Below are 22,107 nucleotides of genomic sequence, written 5' to 3'. Positions count from 1 at the left end.
AGAGCATTATCTAGTTATACAGATTTCCACTGACCCCAAAGCAGTCATGAGACCAAACCCAAAAGCACCCAGGCTGGGGGCAGCTCCCTAGAATGAGTTCTCCAAATCTTGGGGCCACTGAGACTGCACCCCTGAGTTCTGGTAGCTGGAACGATTCTGAGTTCCTAATGCATCTTGGAGCTGACTCTTTGGCTGGGCTGCACAGGGGCAGGACAAGGAGCACAAGTGATGGCAAGATTGCATTGACAGGCTCAGTCCAGCCACTTCCTCTCCCAGCTTTGTATTTGACTTTGTTTGTCAGCAGCTGGCATGAGTCACCCGAGGATGGGGCAGGGCAGTGTGTCAGCCTGTTCTAGAGGCAGAGGAAACAAAGCTTCCTAAAAGGCCTGCTGAGGCTCACCATTTTGTAAAGCTTCGGATGGGGCAATGGGAAGGAAGCACAGGGGCAAGAGGTTGGGAGAATTTGGCTTTGGATACTAACTCACTTTGCTACTTTCAACTTGCCCTTCTGTGCCCTAGTTTTCCCATCTCACAATGAGGGAGTTGAAATAGGGCAAGGGTCACAATTCACATGGGACTCAGACTGGGTGGGGACCCTGGTGAATTGGGGGGCTTATGCCCATTTGAAGAATAAGGGGTCACCCAGCTCCATCTCCTGTTGCTACTTGAGAAGGCAGGCTCCTTTTTTGCCAAATCTTCCAATTTTCAAGTTAGGTTGGAGATCTGGTTGTGAATTTTCTCCATTTTTTGACATTACCAAATAACTAAACACTTTCTACAATTAAAAAAACAAACCAACCACCAATTGGGTCAAACCAGACATCCCCTATATCACAAGTTTGTACGATTTTGGTTCTAGAGGCATTCAGACCAAAGGTGATGTATTTCTGATTAATCTTCAACTTTGGAGGCGGTTAGTTAAGCGAGCAGGGAGAGACGCAGGCGTTGGAATCCTGACTCTCCCGGCCACCAGCTACGGGTTCTGCGGGTTGGATTACACCCCGGCAAGTGTTCTCCTCTCAGGGCCCGTGTCTCCTGTTGCAAAATGCGGCAACGGGACCAGATAATTTCTGAACTCGTAGTTCTTGCACTCCACGGCTCTGAAAGGGATCATTTCCCCATGAGACTTTTAAAAAGGCTTAAGAAAAGTACAGAAAAAAACCCTCAACGCTCCCGCCAGCTGGCGGGGTCTGTCCTTCTTCCCGAAGGCTAATCCCTCCGCCATCTTTGCCTCCGCCCCGCCCCGCTGCGGGTTCCTTCCCACTCAGAAGTTTCGCGCCAAATTGTCCCCCACACAAAATGGAGCCCGGAAGTAGGCGAAGCCTGACGTCATGCACCCCCGAAGCCAATCCGTTTCGGCAGCCAGCCCGGGAGGCGGGGCTCGGGAGACTCCGGATTCGATCGCGAGGGCGCAGAGCGGCCCAATCGCCGGCCGCGGGGACACGGCCAGCCAATCGGGGCGCAGCAATCTCGGCTGCCTAGGGCGCTGTCTCGGTTTTCCCGCGAAACTGGGCGGCGGAGCGTGGAGTTCTGGTGTCCCTGAGTCCGCGGAGCTCTTGGAGGGAGAGGTGAGGCCGGGGAGAGTGGTGCCGGCCCCACGGCGGGTCTGCTGCAGTTTCATTTGGGGGTGCAAGGGGGTAGGGCAGGGGTTTCTCCTGGGAGAACTGGGGTGGGACCTCCAGGGGGAGGGAACGACCAGGGCCACCCCCGCCCCCCACTCGGAGCCGGGAGCCCCCTGCCCCTCATTCGGAGGCGCACCGCCCCCAGCCTGCTCTAACTCTGCGTTCTCGCGCCAGGTGCTGTCATGTCGGGCTTCGATGATCCTGGCGTCTTCTACAGCGACAGCTTCGGGGGGGATCCCGGGGCCGATGAGGGGCAGGCCCGCAAGTCGCAGCTGCAGAGGCGCTTCAAGGAGTTCCTGCGGCAGTACCGAGTGGGCACCGACCGGACAGGCTTCACCTTCAAATACAGGTGTGGGCTCCAGGGGGCTGGAGGAGAGCTGCCCCTGCAAGCCACTCTGCTCGTGGAGCTGGGAACTGGGGAAATGGCCGTGTCTGGCGACACCTCTTCACTCAGACTCTGTGTCATAGAGCCCAGGAGACATGTGAAGGGGCCTGCCCTGGGTCTTGGGGATTTTGGTCCCAGCAAAGTGCTTTTCCCACTGTTAGAAGCCCCCCCCTCACCCCCCTGGTCCGTGGTTTTGCATGGGGTTAACTTTTGAGTGAGTCACCTGTTGAGTAGGCCACCAGCAACCCAGCTGGAGCAGGTGGGCAGAGATGGTCCTTTGGTTCTTTATCCAGGTCTTGTGCCCGGTTCATCCGCCTTTACTGTCCCTCCACACTATGTCTGTGCTATCTTGTGGTAAAGTCAGGTTCTCTACAGGTGTGAAAGGTGAAGGTAGTAGTTATGATTCACTTCATTCATTCAGTCTTGCAGCTTTTATTGACTGAGCACCTGATTTGTCAGACACTGTTCCAGGTGCTGGGCTACCGCTCCTAGTGCTTTGTACAACCTGAGGCATGTCAAATCCTTGTAGGCTCCGCCCCTTTCCTCCAGACCTTAAAATGCAGAGAACATATGGTTGTTAAAGTCGGGCTCAAGACTGGGCCTCACCAGTTGTTAGTCGAGTGACTTCTGAGTGATAATCTCACTAGACCTCAGTTTTCTGTAAAGTGGATACAGTCATTTTGCCTCCGTTTACTCATGCACCAGGTGACTTTGACCACCTGCTGTGTAACAGGCTCTGAGATACAAAATGATAATTACCCTTGAGAAGTTCATTAATCAGCAGGACGAAGCATAGACACCAACAAGGAGATAATTGCCTCAAAGGAGGAATGTGGAAGGCAGAAGGGTTAGGGAAGGCCTCCAGAGGAACTGATCTTTGAGTTGACTCTTGGCGGAAGGAAGAGTTTCAGTGTGGAAGGCATTCCAAGTAGGAGCGGTTGCCTGGTCAGAGGAATGGCCTGTTACAGCAAGGGGCTCACAGTAGTCCCTGGACATAGTGAAAGGGGGGTGGGCCCTGAGATGAGGCTGGGGAGCAGGCTGTGTATAGATCAGTGATCCCCAAAATGTGTTCTTGGAACACTAATCCTGTGGGATGCTCTGTGAGGAGTCTGGCTGTTGACAAGACAGACGAAGGCCCTGCTGCCTTAGATTCTTCCAATTTGTGGAGTGTGTGTTATTCTCCAGGAGTGAGTTAAAGGCTCTGAGGAGTCCTGCAGTGAAAGAACTCGTTTGCACCGAGTGTTTCCCAAACTGTCCTGTGCACAGAACCCTTTCTTTGCATATGTCAGTATCCTTCCAGTATCTCGTGGACTGCTTCCATAGAAGTTTCTTTGGAGAAACACCACTGTTGGCATTGGGGGCCACTGTAGGGGTAAATAATGGAATGACCCGGAATGAGATGTGAGTTTGGAAAGAGGAGTGATGTGTCAGTGGCTGCAGGGTGGGGAGATTCTGATCCACAGGGGTATCTCAGCCAGTGTTGGTGTCCCCCCGCCCCAACCCCATGCCCACCTGCCCACTCCAGGGATGAACTCAAACGGCATTACAACCTGGGGGAGTACTGGATTGAGGTGGAGATGGAGGATCTGGCCAGCTTTGATGAGGACCTGGCTGACTACCTGTATAAGCAGCCAGCTGAGCACCTACAGCTGGTGAGTGGAAGGAACCACATTCCTGAGCGCTCCCTCTGCCAAACTTGCCCTGCTCTGACCATTAACAGCGTGTCCTCTTTCTCCTCTCCAGCTGGAGGAAGCTGCCAAGGAGGTGGCTGATGAGGTGACCCGGCCCCGGCCCATGGGCGAGGAGGTGCTCCAGGACATCCAGGTCATGCTTAAGTCGGACGCCAGCCCGTCCAGCATTCGCAGCCTCAAGGTGGGTCCTCTAGAAGCCCGTCCCAGGGTGGTGGCTGCTGCTGCGTGGCAGAGAGGGGCTACAGATACAGGCCAAACTGGGCGCCAACTGTGTGACCCTGAGCAAGTCACGGCCTTTCTGAACCTGTTTCCTCCTCTGTAAAAGGGAACTCATTGGACAGAAATTTTCTGAGCTCCTTCTGTGGACAAGGCATTGAGTCAGTTTCTGGAGAAACGTGGTGAACTAAATGGGCAAACTCCTGACCTCCAGAGTTTATATCCAGTGGGGAAGCAGCAGGTTGGCTGGGAATTTGTTTGTTACTTACTTTTCAAACATTAATATGTGAAGAGAATAGTATAATGAATCCCCATGTACTCGTCATCCAGCTTGGTAATTAGCAACTTGTGGCCAATCTTGGGACTCTTTTGAAGCAACTTCCATAGATTATATAATTTTGTCTGACATACTTTTGGTGTGCATATCTAAAAGATAAGGAGTCATTTTTAAAACCGCCACCATAAGTTCATGCTTAAAAATTGTTACTGCCTTATCTGTTGTGAGAATGGTTATGAGATTGGGAAACTAAGGCTCAGTGACGAGTGGCTTGCCCAGGCTCCCAAAGCAGACCTTGAACTGGACTATGGGTCCTCTGCCTCCCAGGCTAGTGCTCATGAGGTCACGGGAAGGTACCATGGGGGCTTGGTTAGGCCTCTTGGTATCCACCACTTTATAGCCAACTGTGCTCTCTTGGTGCCTCCTTGCATTGTGCTGTGAGGTCCTTAAAAGTAGAGGCCACATCTGAGGCTCCTCCATCCCAGTGCAGCTTGGCCTTGGGTGGACATACAGAAAAGTTTTTCTGCTGAATAGTATAGCTGCCCGTCCCCCCACCTTCACCCCCTAGCTCCATGCCCGTCTTCCTCATACCCCACCCTGGGCATTTCCCAACACGTTTCAGGTCTCCCCTGGCTCCCTTTAACCAGCACCCCCCGATGACTCTGTTACAGTCGGACCTGATGTCACACCTGGTGAAGATCCCCGGCATTGTCATCGCAGCCTCTGGGGTCCGCGCCAAGGCCACCCGCATCTCCATCCAGTGCCGCAGCTGCCGCAACACCGTCACCAACATCGCCATGCGCCCCGGCCTGGAGGGCTACGCCCTGCCCCGAAAGTGCAACACGTGAGTTGGCCCCGAGCAGCCTGCGTGGTCCGGAGAGACTCAGGGCTCAGTGTGTAGCTGCTTCTTGGAGGCCCACTGGGGAGGGCTGGGCAGGCAGGTGCCAGTGGTATTGGCCTGGGACTTGGGGTGGTGAACGGGATGTGGTGTCCCTCGACTTTGGTGAGTTCTTCCCCTGCCAGGATGCCCAGCCAACCTGTGTGGGGAGCCCGGGGTTGACAGGGAAAAGCAGGGGTCAGCACCCTGCTCTCTGGTCAGGTCCACCCTGTCTCCTGCGTGGCCCACAGTCACAGCCTTGCATGAGGCCTATTGACTGCATGCGTGCTGCAGAAGCAGAGTGTGAGGCCTCTTGGCCCACACAACCTAAAATATTCACCATCTGACCCTTCATAGGAAAGGTTTGCCGACCCCCAGTCTAAAGGGCCCTGCCCTTGGGGTTCCCTCCCTGGCTGTTTTTTCTTGGCCTCCTGCTGGCGCCTTCTCAGCTTCCTGGCCTCCGTGTGACAGTGGCCCAGGGCCCAGCCGTCTGCATCTCTTTTCCACATTTCCGAGGGGATCTCAGGCTTTCAGTACCGTCTGTGTGCAGAAGACCTATGTACAGCTGCACTGGACTCCAGGCCGGTAGAGCCAGCAGCCTGCCAGGCGTCCCCCGTGGATGTCTCATGGCAAATCTGAACACCCCCAAACTGAACTGGTTTCCTTCCATGCCATCCCAGACCTGCGCCTCCTGCAGTTGCTCTCTCAGTAAACAGAAATGCCGTCTTTTCACGTGTGCAGGCCCCGATTGTTGGTCTCAATATATTTCTCCCCCATCTTGTATCCGCATTATCAGGAAATCCTTTGGGCTCTGCCTTGAAATGTGCACATAGAGAATCAGACCATTTCTTCCCCACCTTTGGCACACCTGCTTTGTTCTGTGCTGTTCCCCAATACCTGTCACCTGGATCTATAAGGGAGCCTCTTCCCTGGTCCCTTCCCACCCACCCTGCTCCCCACAGTGAAGTCCTACTATGGCCTGCTCCCAGTTCCCCCTGGCCTCACCTCCCTTCTCATCTCCCTCCACTGGCCCCCTTGCTGCTCCAGGAACACCAAGTACACCCTCGTCTCAGGACCTGCTTTGAACTTGCTGTTTCCTCTGTCTAGGACACTCTTCCTTCAGACTCCCATGCTCTCTGTCCTGACTTCCTTCCGGCATCTCAAATGTCACCTCATCAGAGGTGCCTCCCCCAGCCCTCTGAGATCTTACATTTGGCACACACATAGCTGGCCTATTTCTTTTCATGTAAGTTGTCCTTCCTGTCGTTATGTATATAGCTGTTTCCTGGTTTGTTTCTTTTTGTGTCCCTTGACTAGACTTTGAGCGCCATACAAGCCGGGACTTTGTTCCTGGCTGTGTCCCTGCACCTAGAACAGTGCCTGGTCCGTGGCAGGTGCTCACCCATGATGCTTGCTGGGTGTGTTTTGCTATAATGTTGAGCGATGAACAGAATGGTACATAGAAGCCCAGGCCCTCTGAACGGTCTAGAGGTGCCTAGAGTCTCACCGGAAGAGGTCTTGGGATCTGAGTGGGGGTTTAGTAAGGTTGTTGATAATCTAGCCTCACTCTACCTGCAGGGGCACCGAGGTCTGCAAGGGAACTGGGAGTGTGACTTGCCTGCCACCGCCCTGCAAGTTAGCAGGGGAGGCGGGCCTCAGTTCTCTAGCTCCTGATCTGGTGCCTGGTCCCCCCTTCCGGCCTGTCCCCGGCTCTTCTGGAGATACCACACACTGCTGCCAGTCTCATCCTGTGATTCCTGGGATGGATAAGCCCTAGCCCTTGGGATTCATGGGGTAGCTTTGGTGACCAGCTTCTGACCCTCTCCCCGTGCAGGGATCAGGCTGGTCGCCCCAAGTGCCCGCTGGACCCCTACTTCATCATGCCCGACAAGTGCAAGTGTGTGGACTTCCAGACCCTGAAGCTGCAGGAGTTGCCTGACGCGGTGCCCCACGGCGAGATGCCCAGACACATGCAGCTCTTCTGCAACAGGTAAGGTGCAGGGGCTGGGAGGTGTGTGTCCCTGGCTGCCCCTGCGTGGGTGCTGGGCGTGGCTCATGTGTATTGTCTGAAGCATGGTGGGTGGGTGGAGGACCGGGGAGGGGGAGGGACAGTGGTTCACAGAGCACTTGCTCTGGGCCTGTCACTTCCTTTAGGTTTCATCTCATACTCCCTGTGATCCCCGGGTCAGGGCACATCAGCCCCCATTTTGCAGATGAGGAAATGTAACTTTGGAGGTTAAATGGCTTAGTGAGTGGAGGAGCGGGGCTTGGAGCCTACATCTGTGGTTTCTAAATCCATGTTTTAAGAGCATCTCCCCAACCTTTTAGAAATGGGAGGCCCAGGGAAATGTTCTAACATGCCCAGACAACAACGCTAGAAAATCAGCCACTGGAAAAATCCTCTTCCCAGCCTGGTACCCCTACACCCTCCTCCCCCTGGGATTTCCTGTTAAGATTCTGCCTTCAGAAATTGCCAAGCAAACTGGAGAGAGGGCGGAGGGAGCTAGGCCTGGGCCTGGCCCCCAGTGGTGACCTGGGTGGGAACTTTAGAGAGGTTTCCTAACCCTGTCTCAGATGCTCCGAAATTGTGTGTGAACGTTCTGTATGTGTAAATTCTTCTGAGGAGTGGATCCCCAGCTTTCATCAACTTCCATCAGTGGCAGTAGAGTGTGTCAGACTCTTGAGCAAGTTACATGAGTTTGGTGACCCTCAGTTTCCCCGTCAGTAAAATGGGGGTAATGACAGTCCTTAAATCTCTCATAGGGCTGCTGTGAGATATAAATTGGAAAATGCAGGTCAAGTGCTTAGCACAATTCCTGGCATAATTTAAGTGTTCAGTATATACTAGATTATTCTCCAAAGGGCAGGTATATGTAGTCCTAAAAGCTTATGCTGGAGGGCATGGAAGAGAGGAGGCGGAGGCGCTCGGAACGTTGAAGAGGACAGTGGTGGTCCTCTATGGAGATGTGACTGTGCTTTAGAAACAACTTTTGTATCTGTTGCCTCACTGGATGCCATAGCAGTTGAGGCAGGTGAGGTCATTTTATCATCCCCATCTTAGAGATAACCAGGCTTAGAGAGGTGCAGTGATTTCCTTGAGGTCACACAGCTACAGAGTGGCAGAGTGTAGATAACAGGTCCAAGTCCCCTCCATGCCACTCTGGCTCTGGTTAAAAGGGACTTAGAGACTTCCTTGTTCCATTATCTTATTTAAAGAGGAAATGAAAGCCCAGAGGCACAAGGATTGGCTGAGATCGTGGAGCCAGGAAGAGCAGAAATGGGGAGGGCCCGGGCAAGGAGGCTAGGAGGGAATGAAGAGGAATGAGGAGCTGGCAAAAGGGGGTCACCTGAGGAGTCTGATGGCAGAGGTGATGGGGATGGGGCTCTAGCCCCGAGTGGAGAGGGCTAGGCCGCTGCCTGCCTTCCTGCTTGGCTGCCACCCGACCAGGGCCTGTCAACACCTCCAAGCAGCAAAACCATCCAAACATGGACTGGGCTGTGAGGAGGGGGAGCACCCTATTTTCTGGGCCTCACAGTGGTGCTGCTCCAGTTCAGTGCCTTTGGTGGAAATGCCAAGGTGGACATGAGTGAGACTGGTGGGTGGAGCCAGGGACCTGCTGTCCCCCACCAGGATCTCACCTTTTCTCCTTCCTCTGTCCTCTGCTCTCAGGTACCTGTGCGACAAGGTCGTGCCCGGGAACAGGGTCACCATCATGGGCATCTACTCCATTAAGAAGTTTGGCCTGACCTCCAGCAGAGGCCGCGACAGGGTGGGCGTGGGCATCCGGAGCTCCTACATCCGTGTCCTGGGCATCCAGGTGGACACAGATGGCTCTGGTGAGTTGGCTTGGGGTCCTGGCATGGCTTTACCCAAAGGCTGTGCTTGCACACCTCTCTGGACAGGTGGCTCATTATCTTGGGATGTAGCCCAGGATGTCCTTGCAGTGCTCATACTGTCAGAATGTCCATTTTTACATTAAGCAAAATCTTGTCTCCCTAGAACTTCAACCTGTCAGTCCCAGCCGGGGGCCCCAGGGCTGAGGGTATTTGCCTAAATGCATGGCTAAAGGACTGGAGGCTGTGCTTCTCTATCACCAAACAAATACAAGAGAAGTGAAATGCACCAGGCTCCATGCAGGAAGGAGCTTAGAGTCTGGTTGGAGAAATAAGACAACTGGGGTCAGTACAGGATGGGGCTGAGGCTTCCAAGTCCGAGAAGGAGAAGGCGAGAGCGGCCAGTGCCTGGTGGGGCGGCTCCCTGGCAGAGGGGTGTGTGGGCCGGGCCTTGAAAACTGGCAGGACAAGGAGGATATTCCAGGTGGGAGAGGAATGTCTTGAGCTGGTGAAACCCCTGGCCTGCCCGGGGTGCTGCGTGGGTGCAGGTATGTGTGGGTCGGGCCACGTAAAGGGCGTTGAATGCTCAGATGAAGAGCCTGTGCTTTAACTTGAGGGCGTGGGGAGCTGCTGCAAGGGTTTTAGATTTCAGGGCCTTGACCTGGAGGGGCGGGTCCCCCAGGGCTCACTCTCTGGTCCTCTTGGATAGAGCTCATTTCATCTCACAGATGTAAAAAGCCCCTATATGCACTTTGCAGATTTCTATCTGTAGCCTCATGTCTCCTCATACTCCAGATTTTTATATCCAGTTGTTGATTTGACGTGTCCTTTGCCGTCTGGAAGGCATCTCTGCAGCAGCATCACCAGAGCTGAGGGCTTTACCACCCACCCTCTCAGACTGGCTTCTCCCCATCTGTCTTCCCATCTCAGCCAGTGGCAGCTCCACCCTCTCTTTCTCTCACCCCCACGTCTAATCTTTCAGCAAATCTTACCTGCTCCACCTTCAGGGATTGTTCTGGATCCGATCACTCCTCTGCCCTGGCCCACGCCCCCTGTCAGCTCTCCCTGGATTGTCCCTTCTCACCATCACCGTCTCCATCTTGCCCCTGCATCCTCTCTGCACAGCAGCCAGAGCGATCGACGCTGTATAACCTCTGGCATCATGTCACTCCTCAGCTGAGATGGCTTTCTGTCCCTCTCAGTAGAGTGAAGACTCTCTGGGGGTCCCCGAGGACCCACCTGATCCGGCCTTCTGATACCTCCAATCCCCCTACTCCTGCCCCGCTTCCCTCACTCATGGGCTCTGGAGCAGCAGGCCCACTCCTGGGGAATGAGGCGCTAGGGGGTGGTGGGTAGGACGGGGGCGGGAAGGCGGGGCTGTCTCCGTCTTTTCTCAGGCCAAGGCTGAGAGCTGTGTCCAGGCCCCTCACCCAGCGCCCGCCCCCTTCTCGCCTGCCCAGGCCGCAGCTTTGCCGGGGCCGTGACCCCGCAAGAGGAGGAGGAGTTTCGCCGCCTGGCCGCCCTGCCCAACGTCTACGAGGTCATCTCCAAGAGCATTGCCCCCTCCATCTTTGGGGGCACAGACATGAAGAAGGCCATTGCCTGCCTGCTCTTTGGGGGCTCCCGCAAGAGGTGGGGTGTCCAGGCCCACTGACCACGGGGGCTGGGGAGGGGGTTGCCAGATGGTCAGGACTGTGGTGCTCTCTATGGTCTTCCTGGAACCCTCAGCCCTGCCTCCGACCCCCAGGCACCTTTCCTAGCCCACCTCACCCCCAGTCTTGCTGTCAGCTTTGGGGGGGCTAATGTGTGCACCCCTGTTTGGAGAGATCCCTGACCCTGGCTGGAGGCTGGGCTGGGGGAACCCCGTAAGTGCAGTGGGGAGAGCACTGGGCTCGGAGCCAGGAGACCTGGGACTAAATCGCCGCTCTGCTCCTCATTCACCGGGACCTTGGGGAGATGCCACCTCCCTGACCCCGAGTTTCCACCTGAGTAAAACAGCTGACAAACCTGACACCCAAAGGCCATCAGGTGCTTTTCTGAAATAAGATAGTAGAAACATAGAAAACGACAGTCCTAGCCTTATTAAGTAGCATTTACTGAGTTCTTGTTAGGTGCCAGGCGATCTCTTTATGTGCCTTTTTGTGTCTGAAACCCAGTTCCTCACAGCAGTCCTGTGAGAAGGATCCTCTTCTGCCCATTTTATAGATGAGAATATTGAGGTATAAGGAGCCAGAAAGACTTGCTCGCAGTCACTTGGGTGGAGCCAGGAGCTGGCCCTCCTGGGACCCTTCCCCTGGACTGTGCACAGCCCACTGAAGGCTCCCCTTCTTTTCTTCCCAGCTGAGAGGGATGTTTGTCAAATGCTTACCCAGTTGGGATGGGGTCACTGTGTAAGTGTCATTTCCTTTGACCCTGTCATTTCCTTTTCTCTGGGAGGCAGGCTTTATCCTCCATCTTTAGGCCAGGCTTGCTGTGGCTAGGGAACCTCAGAGCTGGTCATGGACATGGGCCGTGGGCTAGAGGCCCTGCTCCCTCCGCCCACTCCAAGGCCCCTGACAGGTTGGCAGTGACTGCAGTCCTGCCGTCCTAGCCACTGGCCTGTGTCCCAGCCCTCGGACTCTCACCTGGCTCCTCTCGCCACCCTCCCCAGGCTCCCCGATGGACTCACTCGCCGTGGAGACATCAACCTGCTGATGCTGGGAGACCCTGGGACGGCCAAGTCCCAGCTGCTGAAGTTTGTGGAGAAGTGTTCTCCCATTGGGGTAAGTGGCCTGGGACAGCCCTTCTCTCCCCCTTGGCTGCCCCAGCGGGGAGGGTAGATGAGGCTACTGGGTTCTGAACACCTTTGGTGGGCCGGTTCGCCCAGAATTTCTTCCTCATTCCTCTTGGCTGAGGTCAGGATGGCAGAGAGAAGAGGAAAGGAACCAATAGGGGGTTTTGGGGTGGGGGATGTGGGAGCACTGGACTGAGAGTCAGGATGGGGTTTATTTATCAGCTTGGCCAGGAATTAGCTGTGGACCTTGAGAAAGTCCCCTAAATTTCCCTGAGCCTCAGTTTACCCATCTGCTAAAGGGTAACACTGATGACATTAGTAACCCAGACCACAGGCTGGGCCTGTGGTAAGTGCTTCATGTGCATTAACTCATTTAGTCCTCACCCCACCTCTGTGGTTGGTGCTAGTGCCCTCACCTTATGGATGAGGAAACTGAGGCACAGGATGGTCAAGTGTCTTACCCAAGACCATGTAACCACTAAGTGCTAGAACAGTGATCTCACCCCAAGTGTCTGATAGCTGTGTCCTCTGGGGGCTGATAAGCAGGGTCTGGGAGGGTCAGCAGAGGGGGAGGAAGTGCCCACCTTTGTCAGTGCAGGGGGATTGTGCCGGCAGGAGGTGTGGTCTTTGGCTATGAAGTATGCCAGGTTATCTATAACGATACCATCTATGGGCATAAAAAGAAACAGGTATATTTTAATAATATATTCTGTTTAACCCAGTATATCTAAAATATTGTCTTGACTTGTAATTCCATATAAAAGTGATTGAGATATTTTGCAACTTTTTTTAGTGCTGTCTTTGAAGTCACATGTGCTTTATACTTCACCTCAGCCAGTTGGCACCAGCTACGTTTTCAGGTGCTCGGTGGCAGCATGTGGTGTGTGGTTACTGTGTCGGGCAGGGCGGGTCTTTACAAGGGGGGCATGCATTGCAGGGAATCAGGAGACCCCCTTCTAGCTTCAAGTCTGACTTGAAGTGTGTCACTCTCCTTGGACCTCAGTTTTCTCATCCGTGAGCTGGGCCTCTGGCAGTCCTTGCGCAGGGCTGGGGTGAGGCTCGGGTGAGGCTATAGAGGTGAGCACCCTGGAGGGGGCAGCATCTAGCCAGACCAGGTGCGGCCTCCCCATTCCAGAGGGAGGAGTGTTGAGTTGAAGCCTTGAGTTCCAGGCTCTGCCGGCAGCTCTGAGGTGTGACCCTCCGACCCACTGGGGTCAACAATGGAGCTGTGGCTAGGCCCCGACACCTCCTGCCTCCCTCAGGTGTACACGTCTGGGAAGGGCAGCAGTGCAGCCGGCCTGACGGCCTCGGTCATGAGGGACCCCTCGTCCCGGAACTTCATCATGGAGGGCGGAGCCATGGTCCTGGCTGACGGTGGGGTTGTCTGCATTGATGAGTTTGACAAGGTGAGCCTGCCAGCTTGTGTTGACTGAGAGGTGGTGGCACCTAGTGACCATGGGGCTGGGGTGTGTGACCTGAGCTTGGGCAGCAGAAACATCTTTGGCTTGCTCCAGGAGACCTGGACTCAATCCCTGTCACTCCAGGGCACTTTAGGGAAGTTGCTTAACCTCTCTGAGCCTTGGTTTCCACTCCTGGAAAACGGGGAGAGGAGAGCCAGGCCCACTCAGTTGTCACCATGATTAGAGGTGACACAGTTCTTATTATCACCCAGGCATGGAGTTGACACTCAGGAATGTTGGCCGCTGTTAGTTTTCCTGACTCCGTTGCTCCCCCCTGCCCCCTCACTCACGTGGGTCTGATGGGCTTTCTCTCCACCCAACCAGATGCGAGAAGACGACCGCGTGGCAATCCACGAAGCCATGGAGCAGCAGACCATCTCGATTGCCAAGGTAGGCAAGCCTCCCTGGTGAGACCCAGCTGAACTCGGTCAGCCCTGATGGCCGAACTGAGGCCCCCTCTGCAGGCAGCTGCCAGGCCAGAATCGGAGTGGGGTGACATGTCCTGGGGTTGTCTGTCATCTCCTCCCCCTCCTCCTCTGTCCCCTCTCAGGCCGGGATCACAACCACCCTGAACTCCCGCTGCTCCGTCCTGGCTGCAGCCAACTCTGTGTTCGGCCGCTGGGATGAGACGAAGGGGGAGGACAACATCGACTTCATGCCCACCATTCTGTCCCGCTTCGACATGATCTTCATTGTCAAGGACGAGCACAACGAGGAGAGGGATGTGGTGCGTCCAGGGGCACGCTGGGGGCCACGGGTTGCTCAGGGCCTGGCTGCTGGGCAGGCGAGGGTGGGGCCCGGCCTGGTCAGCTGTGGACTGCGGGGAGCAGTGGACAGGGAGGGGTCTGGAGCCCTGCAGCCGGGCCCTGCCACTGCTGTGGATGACCTGCTGTGTGAGTTGGGGTAATTCATTCTTTGGGCCTCAGTCCCTTGTGTGAGAAATGGAGGACTTGACATTTTGTTGCAACTAACAGACCCCCAGTTCTGATTAGCAAATTTCTGAAAGAAAAGAGCTTTTAGGCTTCTGTAGCTGGCAAGTCCTGAGGAAGCTCTGGTTTAAGGCCCCTCTGGATTCAGGCTCCCAGAGATTGTTCTCAAGGCACCCTCCTGCTCTCTGCTCCACTCTCCTTGGTGGAGGTTTGTTCTCAGGCCTCCTTTATGGTGGCAAAGACAGCCCCTGGTAGCTCCAAGATTTTGTCTTGTCAACACCCTCCAAGGAAAGAGGAGAGGGGCCTCCTCTTTTCAGTTATTCCTATCAAAAGTCCCAGGTCAGACTCTCATTGCCTTGGATTCCATCAAATGCCCACCCCTGGGGCAGAGGCTTTGGTTCTCCTCGGCTGGGCCTGGCCATGTACATGCAGAGTGTGGGTGGGTGGGCAGGAGGGACAAGAAACCTAAAGGTCTCTTTAAAGGAAAACCAGGCGCCCTCCTCAGAAGGGCCTGGTATGTGCAAGCACGTGTCTGAACCTCCCTCAGCCTGCGTGGTCCTGGGGCCCTAACCATCAGCTGCCCCGCCCTGCCTGCTTGACCTCTGCGTTGGGACCAGGCTTGGGAGGGCCTGGAGTCCGACTCGGTTTCCCCTCCACCCCCTGCCCCAGATGCTGGCCAAACATGTCATCACGCTGCACGTGAGCGCGCTGACCCAGACTCAGGCTGTGGAGGGCGAGATTGACCTGGCCAAGCTGAAGAAGTTCATCGCCTACTGCCGAGTGTGAGTCCTGGATGCAGGCCCGCGGGCGTGGGGCTGCCCGGCCGTCCCTGTCCTCACACAGGACAGCTGGGGTGATGCTAATCCTCAGGCCCTGCTCTGCTCCTTTTCCGACCTGCACAAGTCACCCAGTGGCTCTCTGCCTCAGTTTCCCCATCTCTATGACGAAGAGGTAGGATTTAGATGGCCTTGAAGACACCCTGGTCTCTGACGTGCAGTGTGGTGCTTGTGGACCCCAACTCTGGGTAGCCCCAGCCCTCTGGCTGTGTGACCTTGGCCAAGTCCGTAGACCTTTCAGCCGTATTTTCACCAGGTTGATGTAAGATAATGAGGAAGTGCTTGGCATAAGCTTGACACCCAGTAGGCACTCAGTAAATGACTACTGCAAATTTATGACTTATTCTCACTGAATCTCAGTAATGGCGATCAGCATAAACAGTGGACACTTACATAGTACCCATTTTTTGCCAGGCATTATTCTGAGCATTTTATATACATAAATGAACTTTAACCTTTCCTCAAAGGTAGGTATACCATCGTTCCATTTTACAGATAGGGAAGGTGAGGCAAAAGAATTAACTTGTCCAAGGTCATGTGTAGGAGGTGGTAGAGTCAGGACTTGAACCTGGGTGTCTGCTTGCCGAAGCTTTGCTGAGCTTCTTAACACACAAACCCCAGTTGTCTTCAGATTGAGTTAACCCCCTGGGGCTCAGGGATCTTCAGGTGCCCTCCACTGGGTGGGTGGAGCCCTGCAGGCAGTGGCTCCTTGACTCGCCACCTGCCACCGGGCCGCGGGGATGGGTGCAGCAGCCTAGCAGCTCCCAGGGCTCCATTGTGGGTCTGTGCCCTTTGTCGCCCAGTCCCTGGAGGATTGGGCCTGCAGTGTGAGTCAGCCCTGGATTCCAAGCTCCCCTCCCCACCCAGTCTGTCCTGCTGGGCCTCTTGGGGTATCATCATAGGTTGGGGTGGAGGAGATGGGGCTGCTGTGTAAGCCCGTGGTTCAGGGGCTCTGGTGACCTGTGTGACACTGCTGTGGTCACGACGGTACCCAGTGCTGGTTCCTGGGGGGGTTACTAGTGGTAGAATGTCACACCCCATCTAATGGCAAGGATGGGGCAGCTCTCTCCTCTGTAGGCATTCCTGCCTTTCTTCCACCATTTGCTGACAAAGGTGGCTGTTTTTCCCTCCCTACATCGATCCCTGTGGCTCCTGCCCATAGCCCAGATATCATTTAAATATGAGCTCTGACGGTGCCCCAGCCCGTGCAAGAAAGCACCTGTGGTGTGGTGGGAAAGCACGTGCCTGCAAGCTGGCAGAGGGTCGGGTACAGGCTGGGCACCCCAAGATGCCCTCCTGGCATCACACCACCTGTTCCTTATCGACCTGCAGGAAGTGTGGCCCCCGGCTGTCGGCAGAGGCTGCGGAGAAGCTCAAGAACAGGTACATCATCATGCGGAGCGGGGCCCGTCAGCACGAGAGGGACAGTGACCGCCGCTCCAGCATCCCCATCACTGTGCGGTGAGCACGGCCCGGGGCTGGGCGGGCAGGCGGGCCTCCCTTCACCCAGCAGGACGTGCTGCCCAGGGCAGTGGCCATCGTGAACCAAGGTCTGCTGGGCAGAGAGGAGTCCTTTGCGGTGTGAACAGTGGTCTCTGTCATGTCTGTTTCTTGGTGTGTTCAGGGCTGGGGAGACCTGGGACCTTTTGCTCTGAAATGGGTGTGGCTTCCCCCATTGGGTCTGTGAGGCCGCCTGAGGGTGAGGGAAGGACCCAGGCCTGAGTCGCCAGTCCTGGGTCCTGGCCTCGACCAGTGAGTGGGTGAGGGCAGGGAAACTGCTTTCCTTCTCCGGGCCTCAGTTTTCTTAGTTCTTAACTCTCCTAGTTCTTATCAGCCCATCACTGATTAGTCAGAAGTGATTTGGTTATACCTGATGGAAAACCCAAATAAAGCAGCTTAAATAAATTAGAAGTTTATTTCTTATGTCAAAAAGTCCTGAGGTGGGTGGTGCAGGACTGGCATGAGGTTCCTCAGAGCTGTCAGGCCTCCTGCAGGCTCATTCTTGTCTCATATCCCAATGGGCTGCAGGACCTCTAGCCATCACCTCTATACTCCAGTCAGGAGGGGAGAAAGGAAGCAAAGGGCTCACCTTTTAAGGACACTCCTTAAATTCCGCCGGCCACCATGCAGTCAACCCAGACATGCCCAGCTGCAAGTGAGGCTGGGTGGCACGTGCTGGAATGAAATTGGGGATCCGTCAATAAGGAGGAGAGGGAAATAGGTTAAGGGGGACAAAGCTGGCAGCCTCCTCTGCAGTCTCCTGGCTGGGGCACACCCCCCCCATGGGGTGGGTGAGTGGAGAGAGAGCTCCGAGGCCCCCTGAGCACCCCGCCGCTCCCCTGCAGGCAGCTGGAGGCCATTGTGCGCATCGCTGAGGCTCTCAGCAAGATGAAGCTGCAGCCCTTCGCCACCGAGGCAGACGTGGAGGAGGCCCTGAGGCTCTTCCAGGTGTCCACGCTGGATGCTGCCTTGTCCGGCACCCTGTCAGGTGAGCAGGCGCTGGGCCCGGTCCCCTGGGGTCTCGTGGGTTCCCCAGCCTAGAGCTTCTGCTGGGGCCCGCAGTGCTCGGTGCTTGGTGCTTCTCCTCGGTTGCTGAGCTTCTCTGAGCTTCCTTCTGGCAGTAAGGCCCCTCCCCATTTTCTCTCCTGACCCTTGAACTCTGTCATCTTGACCCAGCTTATTAATGACAATGATATGTTTATTGTTGGTTAAGAACTGTTGGTCCCTCTGTTTGTTGCACTCTTTATAACTGTTTTCAGTGCTTCTAAAGGTATTTCCCTCATTTTACTTTCCGCAGCCCTTCCTGTCTTAAAGACGAGGAAACTGACACTCAGACATGCATCTACATGGTACTCGAGGCCACTTAGCTAGAAAGCGGATTCCGACCCCCAGGCCAGCATTTTTCCTGTCGGAACCCTAACTCTTAGTGTCTGCCCCCTTTGGGCTCTGCCCTTCAGCAGACGTTTCCTGAGCTCTGATTCTGTGCCAGGCTCCCCTGGGGTCACCCAGCAGATACTGCCGGGTGCATTTAAATGCCAGGCCCTGTTCTAGGTGCTGGGAATAAAAGAGCGGGCAAATCACAAAGTCCCTGCCCTGCCGGGGAGAGGCAGGCAGTAAAGAGACACATGCTTGTGAGGCCGGTGGTGGGAAGTGAGGCCGGGTGTGGGAGGAGGGTGACAGGGCTGTTTTAGGGCCCACCTAAAGTGAGGAGGAGCACCCTAGGCAGAGGGAACGGAAGTGCCAAGAGGCTGAGGAGGGAGCAGGCCTGGTGAGTTCATGGAACCTCCCGGAGGCCTGTGTGACTGGAATGGGATGGGGGGTGGAGAAGAGGAGATGAGGGTGCGGGGCAGGTCATGACCTTGCACAGCCCAGGTGAGGACTCAGTCTCTGCCCTGGAGGGGCTTTCTGTCACACGAAGTACTTGCTAAGGGAGCTCTGCAGGAGCCTGAGGGCGTCATCTTTAGAGGTTCCCTGCTATTCCCTCTGCCTGGAACAAAAGTGATTTGGGGCAGTGATACTTAAGTCGGGCTTTGCAGGCTGTATAGGAGTTTGCCTTGCAGGCTCCTGATTTCATCCCTGCTCATGGCCTTTCCCACCCACAGCCCCACCCACTCCTCAAGCTGGGACACCCAGGGGAGACCCTGCAGCTGTCCTTGCAAGTTGTGAGCCGCCTGCTTGCTGAGGGCTACTTGGGTGCCTTGTAGATGCCCCATGGCAGCCTGCCCTCCCTCCTCGGGGCCCCTCTGGCTCAACTTGGGGGCCTACTACCTTAGGAAGCTAGATGGAATCCCTGTTAGGATTAGCATGATTTTCTTTACCTTTACTGGTTTTCTCAGAAAAGCCAGCTCATGTGCCTCCCTCAGAGCCCTCCAGTGGCTCCTCATCTCTCCAGGACTAAAGTGCAGCTCCTGTCACGGCTGACGGGGACCCACAGGTGCCCACAGGACGTGCCCCTTGTTGCTCCTCTGGCCGTGTCTCTGTCCGCCCTCCTGAACGGCATTTTGAAGGAGTCAGGTGTGCTTCAAGCTCCGGGCCTTTGCACCTGCTGTTCACTTTGCCTGGAACATTTCCCCAAACATTTGCTTTGGCTTTGTCCTCCATCTCTCCCAGCCACCCTGCCATTGGCAGATGGAGGTCCTGGCCTCCCTGATCCCACCCCTACCTCCCTTCTCATGCTGCAGGGGTGGAAGGCTTCACCAGCCACGAGGACCAGGAGATGCTGAGTCGCATCGAGAAGCAGCTCAAGCGCCGCTTTGCCATTGGCTCCCAGGTGTCGGAGCACAGCATCATCCAGGACTTCACCAAGCAGGTGGGCCTCCCCTGGGGCTCAGGGTGGCAGGGGTGAGGGGGTCTCTTCTTGGGTTCCCAAGACCTGCCCCCCACATCACCTTGTCCTGTTGCTCAGCAGAGAGGCTCCAGGGTGGGGGCAGGAGGGGTGGGGCAGCTGCACACCTGCCGCCCCTTGTCCCAGACCTGCCCCTGCCCATTACTCTTCTCCTGGGGACCACTACTGCCTTGGCTGGGGATGGGTGGGTGTTTATCCCGCAAGGGGCAGGGGAGAGGAGAAGTAGTGGGTCCTAGTGGAACACCCAGGCCCCCCGAAGCCCTTCCCATCTGTCCCTTCCCTGTTGCCTGACTTTTCAGGGGGTGGGTGCCCAGAGCCAAGAGGACAAGCCTCCCAGCTCATTGGGGTGGGAGCTGTTGCCCTCACAGGGGGAGACAGGACATTCCGGATGCTGGGCAGAACCTGTCATCTTTAGACGACCTGGGTGACTGGTCTCAGCTCCTTTTCATTCCCATCCTAGAGCAGCCTTACGCAGTGGGTGGTGTCCTCCCCATCCTGCAGGTGGGCAGACTGGGGCATAGAGGTTTAGGGATGGCAAGAGCCAGTGAGGCTGGAATGAGTTAATATACGTAGAGACGTTGCTGTGGAGTAGCGGTCTGTGCAGCAGTGTGCTCAGGACGTGTGCACTGTTGTTATTACCAAAGGGCACGAAAGCCTTTTATAACTGTCAAGTTCCTGGTGAGCAGAGGGTGCTGGGGCTCCGTGGGGCCTGTGGGCAGGCCAGTGGCGTGTCCTGGGGTGGAGTCCCTGCATCTAGCCCTGTGCTCCCACAGAAATACCCGGAGCATGCCATCCACAAGGTCCTGCAGCTCATGCTGCGGCGGGGCGAGATCCAGCATCGCTTGCAGCGCAAGGTCCTCTACCGCCTCAAGTGAGCCCCCTGGCCCTGCCACCGTCGCTGTCACTCTGCCTTCCCGGCTGCATCATCTCGAGCCCACCTGCCCTCCTCTTAGTCCCTGGGACACAGGGACCCCGCCCTGGAGGGAGGAGCAGCCATCCGCCTCTGCCTCTGCGATTCCAGGAGGATGTGCCTTTGCAGTTTGTTGAGATAATAAAGTGAGGCTGTGTTTAGTCATCTGTTGGCTTCTGCACCTAATGGCCTGACCTCCTCCATCCTGCCCTCAACAGGCCTGGGCCAGGCAGACCTGGGTTCTAGTCTGGACCTGCCACTTGGGCTCTCGACCTCCAGTTTCTTCAGCTGTTCAGCTCTTTTCTCACTGGTGCTGGTGAGAATTCAGCCTGATCTAGCAGGTGTGAACGTGCTTTGAGGCCCTCCTGCCTCAGCTGTTCCCAGCAGCGTAGCGGGTATGCAGGGGCCGTGGTTTTGCAGCCAGACTGCCTGTCTGCTTGGGTTTCCTAATCAGAAACAGGGAAGCCTCTAGTACGTGCCGCACGGGGTTGTACTTGGAACAAATGAGCTACTGTTTGTGAAGGGCCAGGCAGGGCCCAGCAGTGTGGCAAGAGCTTCCGGATTCACACAGGCGTTCCAGCAACAAAGAGCAGAAGTGCTGGAATTCCACGGACTTTCTCCTGTAGGGCCACCTGTGAGCTGTGGGCCCTGAGTGAGGCCCCTCATGTCTGAGCCTCAGGTTATCGTCAGTAACCTGGAGGTCACTGGATTCACTACTACAAGTCGTGAAGATGGCACCATAGAAGGCACTGGTGATGGCAATACTGGAAAAAGCAAAACGGCTAATATTTTGGTAATTATTTTGCCTGATATCAAAGTATCAACATCAATATTTTCTTAAGAAAGAGAATTCACTAAACTAAAGAAAAATCAGCAAACTATTTGGTTTTTAAAATACATGGTTTGAGAAATATAAAGCATCAAGCAAAACACAAATTTAGAAATACATTAAACATTTTTTATTAGCAACTGATATATTAAAAAGTAACTGCTACATAAAAATGAAGATAATTCAGTCACAAATAACTCAAAGTAAAATTACTTTATCTTCTAAAAATACACAAAAGCTCCGTTCGTCTCTGTTGTCATTGTTGACTCACAAGTACATTTGTGCACAAAAGTTTCCAGCCCCTTAAAGCCCTTTCCAACTCCATGCCGTAAGGAGAAATGGAAAGATGAAATTTATGAGCTAAGTCAGTTTTCCTCTGACTCATTCTTCAAAGCCCATTTCTTTTTTTGGTAATTTTAAGAATTTTTGAACTGCTTTTTGTTTTTGTGCTTGGATAGTGGTCTTCTTGACAGCATTGTAGTATACTTCTGAAAAAGCGTTTCCTGCCCTTCACCTTTCCTGCTTTCATCTTGTTCAGGTGGTGACTGAGCGTTGGCTGCATCTATTTCAGTACTGAAATCTGTCCCGGTTGTGGTGTGTTCCAACTAGAGTACGCACTGATCCGACCACAGTGGCTTTGCGTCACTGGCGGCCACTTCCTCCCCGCCTGAGGGTAATGGGGGCAGTGGGCTGTCTTTCTCCAGTGAGTGTACTAACTGCAAAGCTCTCCCATTCCCCTTTGTAAGCTGGAATGAACATCTCCCAGCAGCCGTGGGTGAGCATTGGTGCTGTGGTCCCCTTCGTTTTGCAGACTGGGAAACTGAGGCCGGGAAAGGCAAACATCTGTCACAGCAAGTGAATGCAGGGTCAGGATTCCACCCGGCTCCCCCTCGCCCCATCATTCCACACTGCCTTCCATCTCATCCTCACTGGGTGGGCAGCCCTGTGCCAAACCCAGGCCAGGCATGTGGGGTAGACAGTCGTGGGGCCCAGAGGAGGTGCCGGTCAAGTGTGGGGGACTGACCTGGGGTAGATGGCACGACTGGCAAGGATGGAGCTGGGAGATGAGGGGGTCACAACTAGCTTTGCCGGGAGTGTACAACGTTCCAGGTGCAGGTGCAGG

The 22,107-nt window shown here is 55.2% G+C and overlaps 1 protein-coding gene across 1 annotated transcript; it reads left to right on the top strand.

Moving 5' to 3' along the window:
• The first annotated feature begins 1,435 nt into the window (after positions 1-1,435).
• Positions 1,436-20,320, top strand: MCM5 (minichromosome maintenance complex component 5). Its single transcript, XM_037847938.1, has 17 exons — positions 1,436-1,568; positions 1,797-1,971; positions 3,533-3,659; positions 3,751-3,879; positions 4,863-5,035; positions 6,903-7,058; positions 8,739-8,905; positions 10,363-10,534; positions 11,553-11,664; positions 12,938-13,081; positions 13,460-13,525; positions 13,686-13,862; positions 14,734-14,846; positions 16,233-16,361; positions 17,246-17,388; positions 19,082-19,209; positions 20,019-20,320. The coding sequence occupies exons 2-17, from the start codon at positions 1,805-1,807 to the stop codon at positions 20,118-20,120; spliced, it is 2,205 nt and encodes a 734-aa protein (XP_037703866.1). The 5' UTR covers positions 1,436-1,568; positions 1,797-1,804; the 3' UTR covers positions 20,121-20,320.
• The last annotated feature ends 1,787 nt before the right edge of the window (positions 20,321-22,107 follow it).

This window comes from Choloepus didactylus, chromosome 8 (assembly GCF_015220235.1).
Source record: "Choloepus didactylus isolate mChoDid1 chromosome 8, mChoDid1.pri, whole genome shotgun sequence".
NCBI classification, from domain to species: Eukaryota; Metazoa; Chordata; class Mammalia; order Pilosa; family Megalonychidae; genus Choloepus; species Choloepus didactylus.
The sequence above is the reverse complement of the archived record's forward strand: the minus strand, read 5'-3'. Positions and strand labels throughout refer to the sequence as shown.

Bases quoted from the DNA above. Each gene is read 5' to 3' on its own strand.
- MCM5 (XM_037847938.1), top strand. From the start codon at position 1,805: ATGTCGGGCTTCGATGATCCTGGCGTCTTCTACAGCGACAGCTTCGGG. The intron at 7,059-8,738 runs GTAAGGTGCAGG...CTCTGCTCTCAG, and splicing joins ATGCAGCTCTTCTGCAACAG to GTACCTGTGCGACAAGGTCG. The intron at 17,389-19,081 runs GTGAGCAGGCGC...CTCATGCTGCAG, and splicing joins CTTGTCCGGCACCCTGTCAG to GGGTGGAAGGCTTCACCAGC.